The 20,535-nt window shown below is 39.3% G+C and overlaps 2 protein-coding genes across 2 annotated transcripts; one reads left to right on the top strand and one right to left on the bottom strand.

Annotated features, from left to right (window-relative positions):
• The first annotated feature begins 501 nt into the window (after window positions 1-501).
• synm (synemin, intermediate filament protein) lies at window positions 502-8,685 on the top strand. The gene is made up of 4 exons (XM_006789384.3): window positions 502-1,435; window positions 2,261-2,385; window positions 4,154-4,233; window positions 4,400-8,685. The coding sequence occupies exons 1-4, from the start codon at window positions 638-640 to the stop codon at window positions 6,457-6,459; spliced, it is 3,063 nt and encodes a 1,020-aa protein (XP_006789447.2). The 5' UTR covers window positions 502-637; the 3' UTR covers window positions 6,460-8,685.
• On the bottom strand, window positions 8,479-20,275 carry ttc23 (tetratricopeptide repeat domain 23). Its single transcript, XM_087843109.1, is given in 15 exon segments — window positions 8,479-8,521; window positions 8,523-8,561; window positions 8,740-8,846; window positions 10,443-10,530; window positions 10,532-10,581; window positions 10,876-11,003; window positions 11,357-11,463; window positions 11,631-11,655; window positions 11,658-11,764; window positions 13,608-13,622; window positions 16,320-16,452; window positions 16,518-16,676; window positions 16,961-17,084; window positions 20,103-20,174; window positions 20,177-20,275. Coding segments are annotated over 15 exon segments (1,296 nt in total).
• Window positions 20,276-20,535: the final 260 nt, after the last annotated feature.

Below are 20,535 nucleotides of genomic sequence, written 5' to 3' on the forward strand. Positions count from 1 at the left end.
CACTTCATTGAAAGAGTAAATCTTCTGAATTAAAAAGTATTAGGGTAAAAAAAAGATTCAATTAAAATTAAAAAAGCAAAATGAAAAAGCAAATTGACCAAATCTGCAAACTAGACGGTTACGACATCAGTGGGAATATATTTTAAGTGTAACACACATTAATATATATTTATACATTCTAATATGCAGCTATATTATAGCTTCAGTTAAATGTAGACTGGTTTTTACATGTGGGAGAAAAAGCCAAAAGGTTAATGTAGCCAAAACCAATATACTGTGTTTAAACCTCAATTATTATCATTTTTAACTCGTGTACGTTTCTTTTTAGCTTGTCCTTTCTTTTATTTATAGTTGAGGTGAGTTTAGCATTTTAGTATTTCAGAGAGCACTTAAACGCAACATAACAACGGACAGGGACGGAGGGACACGCTCGGGACGCTCCTATGATGCAGCAAAGGACCCGCCCCCCTCCTCCTCCTCCTGCACTTGTCAAAGGCCACCGATCACAAATTACATCACAGTCGCGCCCACGGACGCAGACGCAAATTGATGCCGGGAGAATCCGTCTCCTAAATAATAAATAAAATCACCGGACATTTTTCTCCATCTAACTTAACAGAGATAATTAGTTACCACAATGCTCCCTTTCAAGAGAACTTTTGAGAGCGAGAAGCACCAGCTGCAGGAGCTCAACAACAGACTTACCCAGTATCTATCCAGAACCAAGCAGCTGGAGCAAGAAAACGCGCATCTCATTGCTGAAATAAATAAACTGAGACAGGTGAGGACTACCGGATGGGAAACTAAGTACAGGGCTGAGATGCAGGACCTGCGGAGAATGGTGGGGCAGCTGTCGTTTGAAAAGTCCCAGGCTGAGATGGAGAGGGAGAAGCTATGGCGGGAGTTGCAGATGATCCAGAGTCTGTGCAGCGAGCAGACCGATGTGTGCCGGGACGTCAGCGGCGAACTAAAGAACTGCGAGCAGGAGCTTCATCACGCTCACAAAACCAACAGCGAACTCCAGCAGCGGCTGCTGCAACTAGAGAACGAGTATAAACGCTTAGAGGATGCACACAGGGAAGAGGTGAGCCGCCTTTGCCGTCAGGTGGAGTCCCGAGTGGCACCCATCATCAGGCAAACTTATCGTGGGCCTCCGGTGGTCTCCGTGGAAGAGGTGCAGGAGTATGCCCACGGTATGTCCGAAGGATGGATTCAGACCTTCGAAATGTACCAGAAGACGGTAGAAGACATGGAGCAGTCAATTAAAGCGGACCAGGCAATGCTGAACGACATGCAGAGGGAAAAGATGCTGTATGCGTCCGAGTTGGACAAATTACGCACGGAAGCGGAAAAACAAGGGCAGATTCAAATGCGACTTGAGGAGCAACTGATGCACATGCAGGAAAAATTCCGTGTGGACTACAGTCAGTATCAGGTAAGGACGAATTAATTGTGCTACAGTAGACGAAATGTTTAATTTGGCATTGTTTGATTCGTTTTGTCAACAAACAAACAAACGAAAAACCCACCACTTTCAGTAAACCCCGCAAAATAAGCTCTCATTTTGGAGACGGGGGAGCGGCTGTCCCTTGTTGCCCTGCCACACCCACTGTCCTTAAAGGTACTCATGCAGCTGCAGCTCACAGTGGCTGCTACAAATGTTTTCGATCTTTCTAATAATGTGAAATTTATATAAAACATTTTTTATATATATACGCTGCATCATTCTGGCGTCTGTACCAAAACACTACACAATAAATAAGGAGGGGGTCATTATTCAACAGTGAGCAAGGCCTGTCAAGTTTATGTTACCATAACTAAAAAATATGGATTGTGCACAACATTTGACGTCAGTATACCAGGACAGCATAGCTCCATTAGCTGGACAAACGCTATACTTCCGCCCTAGTACCGTCCAACTGCTAGATTACACCAGCCACTTAAACCAATTAGCTGTCAGACTGACAAATCCTTATTAGCCTGAAGATGCAGTCTAAAGCAGGCCAGTTACATACCACTTCTCTTTCCACCCACTGCAGGGCTGTCTTCAGTAAAGTCACACCAAATACATTCCTCTGTTTATTTGTATGTAAGGAAGGCAAATGTTAACATGTACTGGAGAGGGTTTATGCACAATACACAAAAGCACTACTTGAGAGGACACGCCTAAAAACTTCAAATCTGTTAAGAGCACTAAAAGCTGCAGTGAGATGAATTATTGTTTCCTGTTTTTGCTTCCCCCCCCCCCCCTTACCACCAGATGACTATTGAACAGCTGGAGCATGAGAGGAATGTGATGGCTGACGTTATAGCACAAAAAATGAGAGAGCATCAGCAGCTTCTCCAGGTGAAGATGGATCTGGGAATGGAGGTTGCTACTTACAGGTGATGAGACCATTTAGTTTGTTCATTTTTTGTCGAAATAAATGAAATGGATATTTTATAATGTCACATCAAGTATAAGTCTTGTCCCAGAAGCCACTTTTACTTGTGTTAGCATGAAAAGCACAGATGGCACGAATAAAAACACTATGAGAGACAATCAGCAGTCAGCGTTGTTGTATATGCAACTCTTCAGTAAGCCTTTATTATATGATATGAACCATACCTGGGTGCTAGAACCACATAGGAGTATGTGCTTCACTGCTTCCCTTACTGTGAGGGGAAATGTCTTCCATAGAAGAAGTACATGTGGCGTCTTAAATGTTTCAGAGCCACGTTTAATACAAGGAAAAGCTGTCAGATGCTTTTTGCAAAGGTGTTGCTAACAGTCAGTCTACTTTAAAAAGTGTAAGCTACAACAATTTTGAAAGATTTTTGTGTTGTTCATGAAGAACTCCTTTGGGGAATGAGCGCATGTGAAAACAGAGACAGTACTGGTTATTTGTTTGGAATCATTATTTTTTTATTTTCTGAAGAAACAAATATAGAAAACATTGTAGAAACAATGGCTAAAATGCAAAGTTTTCTTTATTCTGAGATATTTCTATGGTTTTGAAATCAGATTAGTGATTAAACCAGCCCAAATACCTCTTCAAGTTAATCTTAACTCAATTAACTTCATAATTTACATACATACAGACATACTTTGCTTTCTCATTCCTGGTTTTGGCACTAATTTCTCAAATCTAAGATCTCAAACAAAAGTCATATTAAGCTAATATAGCTTGGATTCATATTTTTCATTGTTCACTCCCACCCCACCTGCAGTGGCTCCATCCACCAACAGTGGAGACTGCTATACAGTTTAAAAAAAAACGAGCTGCTTAACTGAAAATTAGTGTCTGACAAGGTTACATAAATACTACACATACTATAGATGATTCTTAAGTAAAGCTGTTAGATCATATTGTGTGAAGGAGGACTGATTTTATAAGCAATAACTTGTCTTGTTATAGCACTCAGTGTCTTGGCTTCATGTTCATGACACAGGGAGATGCTAAGATATTTTAACTGTATCTCAAAGCTCTTTATAAAACAGTGGGTAAACACTGTACTGGATTGTTATATCAATGTACCCTTGACATATTATAACCTCTTGCCTCATATTGACCTACATTTAAACAGACTTATATCAAAGATGGTGATAGATATTAGCATTTTAGCTTTAGCTTGTCTCTATATGGCAGGCTCTCCACTGGGACATCTGGTTTGTTTTGAACTTTTGGAATAGACAGAATACCTTATTAGAGACGTGGCAGCGGCATTTGTTTTTGTATGTGTCACGTGTCCGTTTTTGCTCTGGGATTCACAGGGAAGCATAGACAGCCATGCTTTGTGGGCGTTATTTTTAGGTCAGTCTTTCGGAAGGCACTCTCCAGAGAAGTTGCTCGTTTCATTTGCTATTGTATGTCTGTTGAAGCATGGCCAAGGAAAGGTGAGCTGTTTCAAATACTAGTAATGCATCTATATTAACTGATGGTGGCTTATTTGAATTTTTAAGACTACTACCCTATATGGTCAGGTACAGGATTCATGCCTTCTCGTAAGCCAGTTGTGTTTAGTTTGAGAGGGTTGAAATGGCAGAGCTGAAGGATGTACACGATCTCGTGAGGTACTTGTCTTTGATGTTTTGAAAATATTTGAGAAATTAACTTGAGTTAGGACCTTTTTGCCCCTGTCTTCATATATAATTTGCCTTGTCTTTGTTTAGGGCTCTTCTGGAGGGTGAGCGAATCAGTCTGCAAGATGCTCATAAGCGAGGGAATCAACATCAAAGAGAAAGAATAATAGGTATGTTTCTCAGTTATTTTTATTGATGTGATAATGATGGGAAAACACTGCAAGACTGGTTTCTACTTGGATAAATCATATACACATTTATTAAGCAAAACTGAAAACAAAATGTCAATTCATCAGATAATTATTACTAATTCTTTACTAATTACTTTTGACTCAGATATCAAAATGCCTGCCCAACGCTATACTCCAAGAGCTTCCACCTTAACCACTAAACAGCACATGGATATAAGGTACATGCCATCGACTTCAAGCTTGAGAAGAGCCCCTATCCCTTCCTCTGGGTCCATAAGTCCGTCTAGGGTCATCCCTATTTCAGTTACAGGAAGAGCTCGCCATCAGAGTCCGGCATCCAGAAGGGATATGATCTCATTTAACAAAGCTCGGGCAGCTGCTTCTGCTACTACCATTACCACCACCAGTACTACAACCAAAGATAAGCAAGCAGGCCATAGTGAAAACCAAGTCAGTCGGAGTGTACCAAAAAGAACAGCTGAAGAGCAAACTGTGAAACTCATCTGGCTCCCACACACAGAGGGCCAGATGAGTCCTGACAAGTCTTCTACTCCTGATACCAAATCTGTAAGAGTGGTGTCACCATCAATGAAGGTTACGGAAACCGAGACAGAAAGCAAGAAGTATGTGTCAGATGAAAAAGAAAAAGGCCCCGTTGTCGAGGGCGAGGTCAAAGACAAAGGAAGAACAGAGTTTACAATAGGCCCAGCTGAGAAAAAGATATTAGACTCTGTGTCTGTAGAAGAAATAATTGAGAAAGTGATAAAACCAGCAGGTTTGGAAGGCAAGGACTGTTCAGCAGGAGATTCAAAAGTCAGATATCACGTGGAGAAAACTGAGCAGGAGGATGGCACGACTAAAACACAAATCGTGCTGGAGTCCAAAGTGGAGGAAGAGCTGGATGTTTCTCAGGACAATGCCCTGGAAGAACTGTTGAAACAAGGTGTGAAGAAAGTGTCACTAGAGGACATCAAGGACACAGCAACAGGAAGCATGGTCAAGAACCTGCTGAGTGGCTTGCAAGGAGGAGAGGACTTACAAAATAAGTCATTCAATGTGGAAATAATCGAGGAACCAGTGGAGTCTTACAGTGATGAAGAACTTGAGGCTGAGCAGAAGTCCGGGTTCACTTTTCATGAGCCTTCTGCATATTTCCAAGTTGAGGAGCCAGAAAATATCCCTCATGGCTTTCAAGATAGCAGGGGAGATGATAATGTCATGAAATCCAACACAGATGAGTCAAAGTTTGGATCTGTACAAGTCCAAGAGGTCTCTAGAGAGAGTGAATTTCCACATTTCTCCCATGATCAAGAGTCTCATGAGTATTTTGTCTCTACACCAGATGAAAATCTTTCTGAATCTGAGGAGGGTGGCGGGATAACCTCATATGGCCATTATGGAATTGTAGATGACCTGTCGGATGAGAGGTATTATCAAGATGATGGTCTTCCCCAGAAAAAAGTGACTGTAAAAGAAAGTGATGAATATGAGTTTATGTCAGGTGACCGGTTGTTTGCCAAAGAGAGTTTTCCAGAGTGCATAATAGAAGAAGAGGTTCGGGTCTCACCTATAGTGCAAGAGTCAGTGCTTGAGTACCTGAGAGAAGACTCTTTGGAGCCCAAAGAGCAGCTGAAAGGAGCTCTTGAGAAGCTACAAAGTTCAGTGTCGGGACCACTGAAAGAGGAGTTAGCTTTCCTCACCAGAGTGAGTAGTGAAAGTCCAGAGAATGTAGCCGTCGATGTCAAAAGAGTGAAACAGTCCACTGACAATGGAACCATGACTATAGTTGCAGAGCTAAATGTTTCTCAAACCCTGGAAGAATCTGGGCTGCTGGAAGGAGATGACCTATCTGAAGATCAGATCATGGCAGCGCTCAAGTCATCTAACATGGGGATCGAGAAAGCCTTCCAGAGTGGGGCGGGAGGAGGATACAGCATTAGAGTTTCCAGGGAAGATAATGTTGCTGATAGCGTGGAGTATGGCAACTTCAGCGACAAAGGAGAATCTGCATCTGAAATCGGTGAGAAACATTTTAAACTGGGGCCATCAGACAAGTCATTTTCCTTCCAGATGGATGTACACGGTGGCCATGACGAGGCTGCCTCAGAGCAAGAGCTGCAGCCTCCAGTCCTGGAGATGCCGGTGAAGATTTCACAGGAGAAAAGAATCGCAACAGTTTACCTTGAAAGCCCTTCTAATGACTAAGAACTAAATCTGATTATTTTTTTCAAATTGAATAATTGCCAGTGCATTACAGTATGTTTACTTAAACATACAAAGCGTATACTAATGGTGATTACAGGAACTGTATTCATGCTATTTTTCAAGTAAACAAGCATACGTATAATCCATAAGACTAGATTACCTAAAACAGAGTACTAGCTATTTAGTTAAAAGTATCTGATTTCCATATATTTTTCTTTTTGCTATTGACTGCAGAGATCCCATTACTGAAATACTCCATACTAACTACTGTGGGCTAGATTGTGTAAGGATTGAAACCTCTACATATTGTAGCCATATTTAATGGTAGGCAATGCTGTGTGCTGTACTAGTATGTTTGGCTTTTTATAAGGTGCAGTTTGAATATCCTTGATTATTCTCTTTATAGTGCTTCATTTTGTACTAACCTACACTTAACAGCTTAAACAGCTCATTCTACAGTTTACAGCATATAATCCACCCAGCCATCATGTCGTGGCTGTACTTGCCATGATGTTAAGTCTCCTTGGTCAGCATTTATTGCTCTCCGGGTTACAAGGTGCTGTGCACTGTTTGCAGAATGAGGCTTTAATTTTTTATGTTTTGAGCACCTCTACAAAATGGAATGATGTTAGTACACAGCACATGCTGGAACACAGTGGTTTATATTAACAAGTCATTGCTAACATGTGTTCAAGACTGTTGACCTTGTGACTGAGGATAATATCATGAGAGTTTAAAAAAAAAGATCTATTTCCTTTAGAATTTGTCTTAACAAAGCTCTTGTGAAGCTTAAAAGTGATTTCTTGGGGTTTCTAGGGACGGCGCAGTGGTTAGCACTGTTGCCTCACAGCAAGAAGGTCCAGATTTCAACTCAACCATCTGGCTGGGGACTGTCTATGTGGAGTTGGTTAGGTTAACTGATGATTCTAAATTGCCCATAGGTGCAAATGTGTTCTCCCAAGGGAGAAGCATGTTTTTAAAAAATAAAACAAAAAGTCTATTTTAACATGTGCCAAACATTTGTAAATTGCAAACAGTTAAGATTTTGTTTTGAGCATATAATTGGGGGTAACACTGCATTTGGAATTCTAAATGGTCCCATTTAGAATTCCAAACATGGCTGTCAGGTTGAAAACAATATCCTGATAAAACGATTAAAGTAGCAGCAGAGGTGTTTTGCATTAAAAGGATGTTGCAGTGATGAAAACGTAATCACACATAGGTTTGATCTTTGTCATGTATAGCACTTATGGCTTGTCCACAGCTGTTGGCTTTCAGTATTGGCTTGAAGGATTCAACTTTGCTCTGACCTACGAGTGTGTTTATAACCGCACCTATTTTTGGATCATCAGCTTAGCATTGAGTGTTGACTAGAGTTTGTTGTGTTGTGTATGTGTTACAGAGGCAGAAATGAAATAGCATGTGTACCGTCTGGTTATTTTTTTGCTTATTTTCTCTAACAGCGGCTGTATAATTTACTTCTAACTACTGAAAAGTCTTTTCAAGTCAACTTTCTGGTGTGAGGGTAAACCAATCCAAAAATACAACATCTGGCATGAATGCCATACTTATACAAATAAAATAAATTAGAAGTCATTAGCAATCTACAAAAAGAACCCTTCATTTCATGGATTTGTTGTGATTTACTCTTTAAACTCAAACACTACTATATCAGTGCACCTAAAGTGTTTGTTATTAATCTTTATGCGGTTATTATCTTCATTAGTGAATGAGTGACTAATACAGTGTTTAATAAAGGTCAAATGGAGAGACTGAAATCCTTGATTTATTCTGAATTCTTTTGAGACCATTGCTTATATTGGTATTAATTCCAGTCCTTAGATGAAAACTGCCCCAATATTATAACATCATTAAAAAATATTATGGGTATGTTTTGTTTGAGTATTTATTTAGACTTTACTTTCTTCACCTAAAGTGCAATTTGACAAAAAAGCAAGTAACTTTAAACTTTAAACCACACTGAAAACAAACAAGACAAGTGTGTTCAGTTATGAAGTTTTAATTATTACCACTGGATGGTACAAGTGGAAGGATTAGAGGTCGTTTTCCTTTTACCTTTCTTCTCAGCCACCTCTGGTGCCCTGAGAAACATAGAGGACACAGTTGCTTTACTAAAACATGAGCTGCATTCTTATAAGTGTCTGTTAGGTTTACCCTAATGTAATCATATTATCAAAAAGAAATAAATGGTAAGTGTTGACTGGTGAGGCTTGTCAGATTTCTTAACATAAGAACACTGTCATTATTTCACAAATTTACCTAGTCAGCATGTCCAAAGCTTTTTTTTTTACTGCTTTGGTCTTCTTGTGCTGACGCCCATACAAGGATCTCTGGATTTCAGGCACTACACACGGGAAAAAAGATAGCTGAGAGAGTGGTCAATGGAAGATAAGTGTTGAAACTCAAACTCGGAGGGGAAGCGCCACTTCCTAGCAACATGTGAACGCACTAAACATACCAAAATAACCACTGTAGCTGTCCAAGGTTTAGATAACACCTGTGCCAACTGCCCAGAGTGTCAGATCAACAAGCAGGATTTGATTTATTATGAAGACCCATCAGCAATCTGCTGTAAAATAAAGACTCTGTATGAGCCACTTGTTGTTCTCTATATAGTATAATTATGAGAGAGAAAAAAGCAACTTCATAAGAAACGGTTATGTAAGTCCCCCACCCAAAAAAAACAAATCAAAACCTTCATCAGGAAACACGTATATGATTACACAATGTGCCCACACAATGTGACACAGCAGACATGATGAATGGCTGTCAGCCATTTCTAGAATCGCCATAAATAACAGTTGACGAGGGCTTTATTAAAGCAGGGGAAAGAAGAGTGAAAACTTACCCTCCTCACCAGGGAAAGTGAAACACTGCTAATCTGGAACAGATCCATTTGGCCTCCAGAATGTTTTCACTGTTGCTAAGGTTGATGTAATGGAAGGCCTTTTTTTTCAGCTGCACTTCAGAGGAAGGGGGAAAATGTCAAAAGCGTTGCTGTATGTGGGCTATTGTTCTCTTTGTTTTCAAAACTTCTTATGCATTGTATCTGCTACACAAGCTGGCTTAACTTCGGAAAAGAAAAAGTTACTCATTTTGAATGATGTCATGAGGAAAGCAGTGAAAAATAAACACTCCGAGCATATCTGCTCTCTGTCAGAAAGTTTACCACTTGAACGGCGAACAGAGAAGAGTGAGCCCTGGTGTTCCATGTCATACTTGGACCCCGACTCTGCACTTTAACAGCAATAACACAGCAACATAGCAACCAGGCTCCTTCACGTAGAGGCATGTCATTACTAGTGTGGAGCAATCCCCCCTTTCCTGGTATATTTTAGTACCAGTGTTCTGTTGCTGGTAGAACTGAGCTCATGTGGCAAATAATATACAGCATGTTTAAAAAAAAAACCCTCATTACATAAGGAATAAAGAAAACCTGTAAGAGCTATGAAAAGAGAATTTGAATTAAATGAACTAAAGAGCTGCTGTTTATTCAGTGCTTGTGTGGTGATTGACACAGAAATGCCACTTTTGTTTCAAAGGACATAAAGACATACCGCAGTAATTGGGGTCAGCCTCCTATTAATTGAAAACAGTTAGCAAACTGTAATTTCCTTCCCAAAAGTGTTGCCCATCTGTCAGACTCCATGCAAACCAAAGAAGCACAAAGTCACTCTTCAGGATATTTTACACCAGAGAGAGGGGATCTGCACACTGCACCCTTCCAAGATTAGCATGCAACTCTGATAACGTTGAGCTCTAGAGGGATGGTGGAAATAGCTCAACTCAAAATGACTAGATATTCTGAAATGACCTCTCGCCTTCTTACTGTCAGAGTTGACGACAACTACTGACCTTTTATTAAAATTCTATGATGTCATGTTCAATGACAGTAAGTAGTCCTCTGTCAGGCATTACACCTACACAGGTGTTAACCAAGACAAATATGTGCTCTGTAACACATGATTATTGTTAGCCTAGCTTATTCTGCCCTTGGTCATCTCCACTCATCCAATCAGCTGAAGGGTATCGGCTACTTCAGCACCCAGGCCATGCAAATCTTTTAAAATCAAGAGAGGTTCTCTGGATCTCTGCACATTTCTACAGTGGTACAACAGGTAAATAACTTCTTATTTCCTACTTTTTCTCCAGATAAAGCAAGTAAATAATGAAACTTTCGTAAGAAAAACTAAAAAATATGTGAGGGGAACAGATTGTATTGTCATTGTAAACTAATGTACACTTGTCTCTCAATAAAAATATGAAAAAAATAATAATAATGAAACTTTAAGGGAATTCATCCTTTTAAACTTTTGTATGACGTTCTGTGCCTGAAAATAATCTTATGGAAATCTGGCTGTCTTATAGAGATCGTAGTTTGTGAGTGGACGTAACCTGTTTTTGTCTATTCTTAAGGAGAAAGTGACAGAAGTCATCCTGGGCAACAAGAAAAGCGGGATCCTGTGGACCTGCAGAGTTCTTCTATGCTTTTAAAGTTTGATCAAAGTAGTGACTTGCAGAATCTAAAACAGCAAAGGGGAAAACACACATAAAACACACACATTTGACAATAACTGATTCTGAAAACGTGGCAGCACTAGCTAATACCTTCAATATGAGCACCTTAATAGTGAGATCAGTTGTTTGGGGTTGTAACTAAGAAATCCTTGTATTCTCTTTACAGTTTCCAGATGTTATGCTTTATATGGCTACAGTAGAGAATAGATTGTCCATTGTTGACATTGGTGATACTGAGGTCTTCAAAAAGGCTACCATAAAGCTGGATTCTGTATTACACCATTTGACATATAGACAGTGGAATATATAAGTCCCAATTAACTTCTCTGGCCCAGCCTGTATCTGTGAATAGACTTACCATTGTGATGGGGTTCTGCTGCAACAGGAAGGATGAGGGCCAGGCTGTGGGAGATCTGAGCCCCCTCCAGCTCCTCTAGGCCATGACTCACAGCTATGGCATGAGCCCAACGGAAACATGCACATGAAAAAATGAGAAATCGCGTACTACCAAGTAAGAGCTGAAGGAAGACTGGCAAATAACATCACTATCTCAGGAAGCCGTTGTGTTTGTATATGTTGTGCAGAAGAATTGTATATAATGTGCAAGTTGTGTTAACTTGAATCTGCTTGCCTTGGAAAGATGCTCTGTGGCCTTGGTCTATAGACAGAGCAAGTCCTCTCTGGATTACTACAGTCCATCAGCAGTTGCAGGGACCTCTGACACTGGCTTAAAGCTTTCCTTGGTTTGTTCTGTCTCTTATAGATTCTACAGAGAAAGACATGCAAATACTCAGATTGACAGGAAGTTACTCAATGTTCTCCTGAGTCTAAGTTTCATATGCATGCAGTCCTTGGTCATTTTGATTGCCCATACCATAAACCAACTATGTTAGGATATAATTAGGATGTTGAATTATATCCACAAGAAATCTGTGGTATGTCTTTCCATTATGGAACAATGATCATCCTGGTTTAGAACTGTGCAGGTGATAGGAGTACACTGAAGCCATTGCATCTTTGTGTCTGTATATTCTGTGTCTGGCATTGTACTTTGATTTCCATCTAGAAGATCATCAAAGCAAAGACTATTAGTAATAGTGCAATTATTAAACTGCCAGAAAAGTAGTGTCTAGTACATAACCACAAACATTTTACTTTAATACTATGAGCCTGTTTAATAAGACTAAAGTACCTACAGGTTGTCTAGCCCGGTTGAGGCCTTGCAGAGAGAACAAAGAGCTTTGGCTGATGGTTCCAGTTGAGGCTTGGTGCAGTGCAGACAATAATAGGGAAATGTGCCTTTCCGACTCTTTTTGTTGCATCTATTCATAAGTCAAATGCGACACTGTTGGTAGCAATGCTAATTAAACTCTCATTTTAAGGATGTCTAAATAAGTGGAGATTCTTATAGCCTCAGTGGAAACTACACTTTCAGTACTGACAGAACAGGGTAGCTTGGAGGTTTAATATGTCTGTGAAGGTTCTCACAGGTTTAATGTGCATATATACCATTGACAATGTTATATACCAATTTGTAACCCATTTGTTATTGTGTGCTTTTTTATTTTGCATGTTTGTTTGTTTTTTTATTGACATGTGGTCAGAGGTTATATACACTCACCACTGGCATGGATTTCATCGTAATTTTGGAGTTTTCAGGATGGAATAATTGCACAGCATACATCTTTCAATGATTTACAAAAAACAAGAATCGGATGCACAAGTCTGAAATAATTTTTGATTTTTTCTAATTTACACAGAGTCAAAAGCATACATACAGGCTCAAATACAGGCTGTTCCTTCTCTCGCCCCAACCAGTAGCGGCAGATGGCCACCCCTCCCTGAGCCTCATTCTGCCAGAGGTTTCTTCCTGTTAAAATGGAGTTTTTCCTTCCCACTGTTGCCAAAGTGCTTGCTCATAGGGGTTCATATTTCCCAAAAACCTGACGTCAACCTGTTGGGTACCAAAAGTGTCCAGTCAAGGTGAAATTGTAGCCACAGCCGCCCTGGGGCACACTAACAGAGGCGAGGCTGCTGGACACTGGCACCACCGGGCCCTCTGACCACCACCAGTAGGCAACAGGTGAAGTGTCTTGCCCAAGGACACAGTAACCAAGACTGTCCGAGCCGGGGCTCGAACCAGCAACCTTCTGATTACAAGACAAACTGACAACTCTTAAGCTATGATCGCCACATAGTGGGGGGTGTATGTATAGATTTAATCCTGAATGTATACTTTTGACAATGTGCGGATGAATAAATTCAAACTTGTGTACCCATTTCTTGTTTTTAAAGTTGTGTCATTCCACCCTGTAAAAAGAACTGTTCAAAAATGATTAAAAGACCCAAAAACCATGTCATTCATGAGGAGTGTATGTAAACTTCTGACCACAACTGTGTGTCATTTCCTGTCATACTGAGTTGCTCTGACTGATACAGAACTAGGGAGTTGGAGAGGAAGGAGAGAGCATGATATGATGGCAGCATTACCCACTTCGAGGACACTGGATCCATCAGGCTACTGTGCCAACAGCTTTAAACCACTAAGGGACTCTAAATTTAATTCAGCTCTCCAGTCAAGGGCCTGGCCTTTATAAGAGGGCAAATACTCACTTCTATACAATCTCTAGATATGAACACAATATCAGCCTTTAAAAGAATTTCATTTGATTTAAAGCCACACAGTTTATCATAATATCAAAATGTATTTTTCCTGTTTTACTAGGAGCAGAGTATATGGGAACCAAAAGTCCAAGCCTAACAGTGTTATGTTCCCATCGTTGCACTGCTTGGATTTTGGTATTTATGGCTTACTGGCTATGTACCAGCAGCACAGGTTACAAAAACAGCGTGAATGCTAATTTCTTTGAATTTTCCCATGAATCTAAGGTTATGGTAACAGACTTTGATGGATAGAAGAAGTGCCCCACCCATATATCCAGGCACATTAGACCCTTTTAGGGCAGCAGTTACAGCTGAACCCATCACTACATTCCAGCATGGCTCAAGCCCCACCACTTTGCCTGCATGGACAGACAGACAGATACAATGCCTCTCTATCCTTTTAATTCACTCTACCTCCTTACGCACATCCTGGCAGAACGATAATATGTCACATCCCACTGAAATATACCAAAAGCCCACAGGGCAAATTAATATAATTAGGGATCTGTAGATGTGTTGCCAAGCAAGCCACACAGTTCACTATTGTAAACTGGCTATGTACCAGTTTCCAGTACATGACTGACGCAAGGTTGTTGGGCTTTCATTTGGAAAATGATACAGTAAGGGCAAACCAAAGTAAAAACAGAGAGACTAAAAAACAGCTATCTGATCCAGCATACTGGTATGGTGCTTCAAACTAATAGCATTTAGACTCAGCATCACAGAGAAACAAATTCCCGTTTTCTCTTGGGTGTTGATCGGCAACCATGGCCTACAACAAATCAGATAAACCAGTAAAGATTGGTTTATTTCAGCAAGCTAATTGAACAAAAGTAAACTGAGAGAAAGGGGTTCTTTTTGATAAGAAAAAAAAAGAACTTCATTCCAAGCAAGAGAATACTACTGATATCTGACCTATAATACTTACACTGCAAAAACTATACAATCAATAGCCTAAGACAATTTAATAACTACAGCTGCAAAGTGTTACAGTTCAGACTTTTTGCACAAAGCTGGTAAACAGAGACTAAATGTCAGTGAATACGGACCATAAACACAAGTTGTCAATTAAGGTTGGAGGGAATATGTATGACTCATAAAATATGAATTCATTAGCTAACTAGAGATAAGTTTGGAAATACTATTTCCAAATGTTTAATGTAATAAAGTGTTTCAAAATCTCTAGATTTGCGAAACTGAAGATAAAGAACGAGAAAAAAAACATGTCATCTAATTTGGCTATGCCCTGCGAATATAAGAACAACACAGCAAATTTGAAACTTCAGCAATAAAGGTTTGGCACAAAAATATCCCATCTACTGATTATATTGTTAGTGCACACCTTGAGTGTTAATCAAAAATGGACCTAAATATTTGGACCAGGATCCATAGCTAGAGCTGAGCTTATTGTTCCAGGCTTTGGTGGGAACATTCCCCTCCATCACAACAGTGGTGACTGATAGAGCTTTAGAGGCATGCCAAAATCTTACTCATCACCTAACAAAAGAGATTTAGTAAGCTTACACACCAGCCAGAGTCTGCACATTTTTTCAGTTACACACATCATGTCAACAAACTCTGGCTCTCTGAAACAGAACAAGACTGGATCATTTACAAATTCCTCTGAGTCTACATCACCTTGCCTCAGTGCTCTCAGTTATAAGTGACTTAAGATGCATGCATTGAAAAGCATGCAACAGGATCAAAATAAATACAAAGGCATTCGTATGTTGGCCTAAACCCAGGCAACACTATATTTTCTCTCCTAGTTGTGCTTCTAATTTCACCCCATGATTTAAACTGTGCAAGTGCCTGCTATTTTTTATGTTGCCAGGCCACGACATTCCCGTAACAGTGCATAGAGGACTTGATATCTGTGGAAGGTGTCGTCACCGTGATCCTTTAATTCTTTAATCTTATCCTGAGCATGCAGTAGTGCCCTTGGGACTTCTGTTGTCAATACGACCATATGGTGGTAATGTATTTTCTAAAGTTATGTAAACATATCAGTTATATTAAAATGCTAGCCTGTTTAGAGGAAACAAGCAAAGAAAGTGACATTTAATAGAGTAACTACAAGCTTTACACTATCTCTATGAGCCAAGGAGGAAGCCAAACTAAACAAAAAGAGAAAAAATAATGGAGCTAGTTTCTCTAGGCTGGGGCCTGCAGTCCACAGCCTAGAGAAATGCTTAAAAATATGTGCTTCTTTCCCATCTGTGCCTGTGCTTCATTAATGATTAACTGGGTTGCCATGCAGCAGTCCTACATTCCATGTCTATAAACACCATTACAAAACACCCCTGCTTACTGCCGAGCGGACTGGACAGTCATAGGGGAAATTCTGGTTTGAAAGGCTGTTGTTTACAAGTGGTCAGCAAAAATTCCCCTTTCCAAAAACATCCTAAAAGGTAGTTTTGTGCAAATCTGCAGAAATCTATCGCCATCTTGTGGCCAATCTTAAAACATAAAGTACCGTACTTAAGCATAAGTGTTTCAGTTATTTTTTAATGAGGATGACAGTTTAAGGAAATAGAGGAAATTATCAGATCATCAGAAAACTGAGTAGCAGCTGATATAACACACTAATGGCTGCAAATTTGGAATTCTGTTTTATGTTTACAGCTGTTTATCTGTTGACTAAAATACCTGTATACCCAGAGGATATTTCCAGCTCAGTCTTTATCTTTTCTTCCTGGGTGATAACACTGCACTTACGAAGCTGCTTCAGGATATGTTCTGCCTTCAGAAAAGATAATTTTGTCCCAGGCAAAGTTCACAAGTCAAGGACTTTTTCAGTTTATCTGAGTTGAACTGATTGCTATATATAATACTATATCAGCAACTGTGGTAACGATGTTTGACCGTGAGAAGGAACGCACCACCTTGTGTGGGGTTTACATTTAGAAGACATGTGAAAATCTTAACCTTTTCACCTGTGATTGGAGAGGTGGACAGGAAATTCAGCACCTCTCTTGCAAGAGCTGAGTGCGTCTGGGCCTGCAGTCCCCAGCCTAGAGGAAAACACACACACACACACAGAGATCATAGTGCAGAGTTTAAAACTGATACAAAGCGGATCTGAACATTCTCCTTACACCATTTACAAAAAGAAACCCAAACAGCAACATGTGAAAAAATGGCTAATCACTGTCATAACTACATTTGTGTAAAGGTCGACCAGACCTACCGGAATGTTAATCCTGAGTTGAAGTATGTAAAGATCAAGGTAAACATAAGGCAATTACATATTGAGACTGAGATTCGCAATGTACTCACAGCATCTATGTAAAATTACCTTTCAACTTGAAATATGCTCTAGCAAATCTAGCATGGGCCTCTGCTAGTTTCAGGTGTCGTTCCCCATATACTAGCACTGTCAGAGCCACGCAACTCACCAGATTCTGGATGCAAGCATCAAACTGAATGAATATTTTAAAATTACTTTTCACGCAAATAATGTGTGGTCTCCCTATTGTATCCTTCCATTTGAGCCTGCGCCATGACAACAGTGAGCACATTATCGAGCATCTGGGTGTGCTGCACATAGGCTACTGTAAAGTGTAGTTTGTGAACTATTCGAAAAGCCTACTGTTTCCTATTTCTCTGCCTTCCCCTTTAAATTAGAAAAAGAAACATTTAAATATTTGGGAATAAATATAACCCGCGCAATGAAAGAGTTGCGGATTCATAATTTTGACACTTTGTTAGAACAAACATCACAAGATTTTAAAAAATGGGCAACACTTCCAATCTCATTAGCAGGCAGAATAAATATAGTTAAAAATGGTGGTCTTACCAAAATTTCTCTATGTTTTCCAAATGGTTCCTGTTTTCATAACCAAATCAAGTTTCCAAGATTTAGATAGATTAATAGCAACATTTATTTAGAAAAATTCAAATCTCCGAATGGAAAAAACATTTTTGAAAGTACCAAATGAGGCTGGTGGGCTAGGGTTGCCAAATTTTATCTTTTACCACTGGGAGGCTAATATCACCAAATTATTGCATTGGAAATATGTTTATGAAAATAGCGAGGGTGAGGCTTGGGTAAAAATGGAACTGATGTCTAATCCACTTCCCCTCTTAACCTCATCCCTAGCTCTAAATCAAAAACAGAAAATAACAAATCCAGTTGTAAGAACATCTATTAAAATATGGCTTCAATTCAGAAGGCACTTCTGTTTGCAACAAGTTAGTAATTTTTTCCCTGTTGCTTTTAACCCTTTTTTGCCATCCATTTCAGATAAAGCATTCCAAAGTTGGCATAATATTGATTTGAAGCTTTTTTTTACAATTTATTTTCAGGAGAAACTTTTAACACCTTTGACGCTTTGATGAGAGATTACAATATACCAACCTCACATATGTTTAGATATTTGCAAATACGAAGTTTTGCAAAAACATTGTTTCCTTCTTTTCGTTACCTACCTCCTAAAAATCAAGTGGATACTATTTTGGAAATGGATCCTTTTGGCAAAAGGCGAATCTCCGTCATATACAAACTGATACAGAGCTTAAGGCCTATTACTTGGGAAAAAAAACTAAAAATAACTGGGAAAAAGACATTGGGCTGGTTTTATCTGATGATGAGTGGAGATCTTGTTTGAATCGTATACATACTTCCTCAGGAAAATGCCATTGCATTTGCTGCATTGCTTGCCTGTAGACTTATTCTATTCCAGTGGAAGTCTGATAAGGCTCCTTCATACATACAATGGTTAAAGGAGGTGCTTTTTTTTACCACTGGAAAAACTTAGATATAGAGTTCTCTCATCACAAAAAAAATTCTCTGCGACTTGGAACCCATTTATTGACTATATAAAAACATATTTTCCTGATGTGTATTATACATTTTTTGTTTGTTTTGTTTTGTTCTGTTTCTCTTTACATGAGCCTCGGGTGAGGAGGGAAGGGTGGGGGGGTTCTCTTTGTTTTTTTTTGTTTGTTTTGTTTTTTTAGTTAAAAAAAAAAAAGGGAATGCTCATGAAGCAGGTTGCCTTGTTTGGAGAGATTAGGTCTCTTGTTTAATATTTTGTTCTGTCAAAATGCTCGAGAAGGAAAAACTCAAAGCCAAAAAAAAAAACAAAAAAACTTCCTGTTAATCTGTCAGCTGGTGTCACACCTTAACTGAATATGTCCTTAGATTAATTAAGAGTTGCTTTATCTGTCTGTGTTGGGCTGTGGCTATGTCCAAGAGTTCACAGTGTGTCTCAGGTACTCTGAGACACAGGTACTCTGTGCAGCTATTTTGCATCCCAGCCTTTATTTATTGCTTTTTATACACTTTGGGATGCAAAAAGGTCTCCCGTGTGTTTCAGCGCCTGCCACCAGAACAGTCAAATCCATCAGGGATGGCTTTTATTCAAAATAACATCTCAGAGAAATAAAAACTGAAACGCTAAAATATTAAAACACCAGGTTTGGTGATCATGTTTCCCTTTGTTTTAGTCAGGTTATTTTGGATAAAAACCTGGTTTAAAAACATCATTGATGACAAACAGCAATCAGTAATAGCTGGACAATGAAAAATCTGCACAGCTTTAATTAGCGTGAGATCCACAATGGTTCAACAAAAGCAAAATTACTGCCTTGGTGTGGTCTGTGTCTATATCCTGGATGAAAAGAACTCGTAACATTTCTTGCACTATTATCAGTTTGTGAATACTTCCATCTTTACCGGAGTCACCAAATGGCACACAAGAAAGACAGTTTTTAGGGTTTGTTTGTTTGTTTTGCTTTTCTGCAGGGTGGGTCTATTTCCTGCTCTATAATCTTCACTGACTTTGACTGTATCATTGCATTTATTTCTGTTTCGTGAAATCTGAAAGGAAGTGACAGACACTTCCTTTTTGCTTTGCCTTTGTTTCTTCTGGACTCATGGCCCTGACTACGCCCTGGATTATACTCTGCCCCAGGCTAGCTCCATCTAACTGGGCTGTGATTATATTCTGGACATTATGCTTGTAACAGATTTTGTGTTTTATGTTATAACTGCCTGTTTATCACTGCTTTTTTGTTGTTGTTTTTTTTTTTGTTGTGTACACTGCAGCACATATCCAGCGCTGTCTGATGTTAGGGGTTTAAAATGTCAGCATGTGGGAGGAAAACTCGAGCTGTTTTTGATGCAGTTTTAAGGATTTTCAAATCTTAAGCTCAAGAGTGTTTAAACCAAACATTAAACAATTGAAAATTTCCCCAAAATGATCACTTAGCAGTTGAGCTGCACCACAATCAGATCTTTTTTTTTTTTTTTCCACTTTTGCTTCAAAGATGGCACTAACCAGATCGACTGGGATTGGTCTATGTGCTGGACAGGGACTCGGCTGGAGCTTTTTGTTTTTGTTTGTAATGTTTAAATCTGTACATAAACGCTGCAATATGACTTCTAAAGAAAAAAAAGGGGTAGTTTGTGTCACTACAGCCTATACCGTACTAACCTCTCAATGGTCCTCATGGGCTCGAGCGTGCCTCTAAAAGTGTTGGACCTTTTCTTCAGGAGGAATCATAATATAAATTTCTTCTTAGCACTGTTTATTTGTGAAGGTTTCCCTACATCTGAGCCATGAAAAGGAAAAAGAAAGAAATATGCACCCCTGTTTCTGCTTGCCATGTTTTCATGGGAACATCCATAGGTTTAATCGAATAAGTCATGTTAACACTTTTTTTTTTCCTGGAAGGAAACATATGTAAATGCTTGCGTTCATTTAACCTACCACATAAACTACCAACACCTTACAGAAACGCTTAATTTTCTTTAACTGTAAATAAAATGATCAACATTTAGCTAGCGGAGCTAATTAAACGAATTAAACAAATAAAGGATACTCACTTGGTTGTCATCACTAAATTACTTTATTTTATTAATTCGTT

The sequence above is a fragment of the Neolamprologus brichardi genome, chromosome 7, assembly GCF_056152115.1.
Source record: "Neolamprologus brichardi isolate AB-2024 chromosome 7, ASM5615211v1, whole genome shotgun sequence".
Lineage (NCBI taxonomy): Eukaryota > Metazoa > Chordata > Actinopteri > Cichliformes > Cichlidae > Neolamprologus > Neolamprologus brichardi.

What these genes read in the sequence shown, in the direction of transcription:
- synm (XM_006789384.3), top strand. Translation starts at nt 638, where the DNA reads ATGCTCCCTTTCAAGAGAACTTTTGAGAGCGAGAAGCACCAGCTGCAG. An exon ending in ATGGAGGTTGCTACTTACAG is followed by an intron (nt 2,386 to 4,153) that starts GTGATGAGACCA and finishes GTCTTTGTTTAG; the next exon opens with GGCTCTTCTGGAGGGTGAGC. An exon ending in TCAAAGAGAAAGAATAATAG is followed by an intron (nt 4,234 to 4,399) that starts GTATGTTTCTCA and finishes CTTTTGACTCAG; the next exon opens with ATATCAAAATGCCTGCCCAA.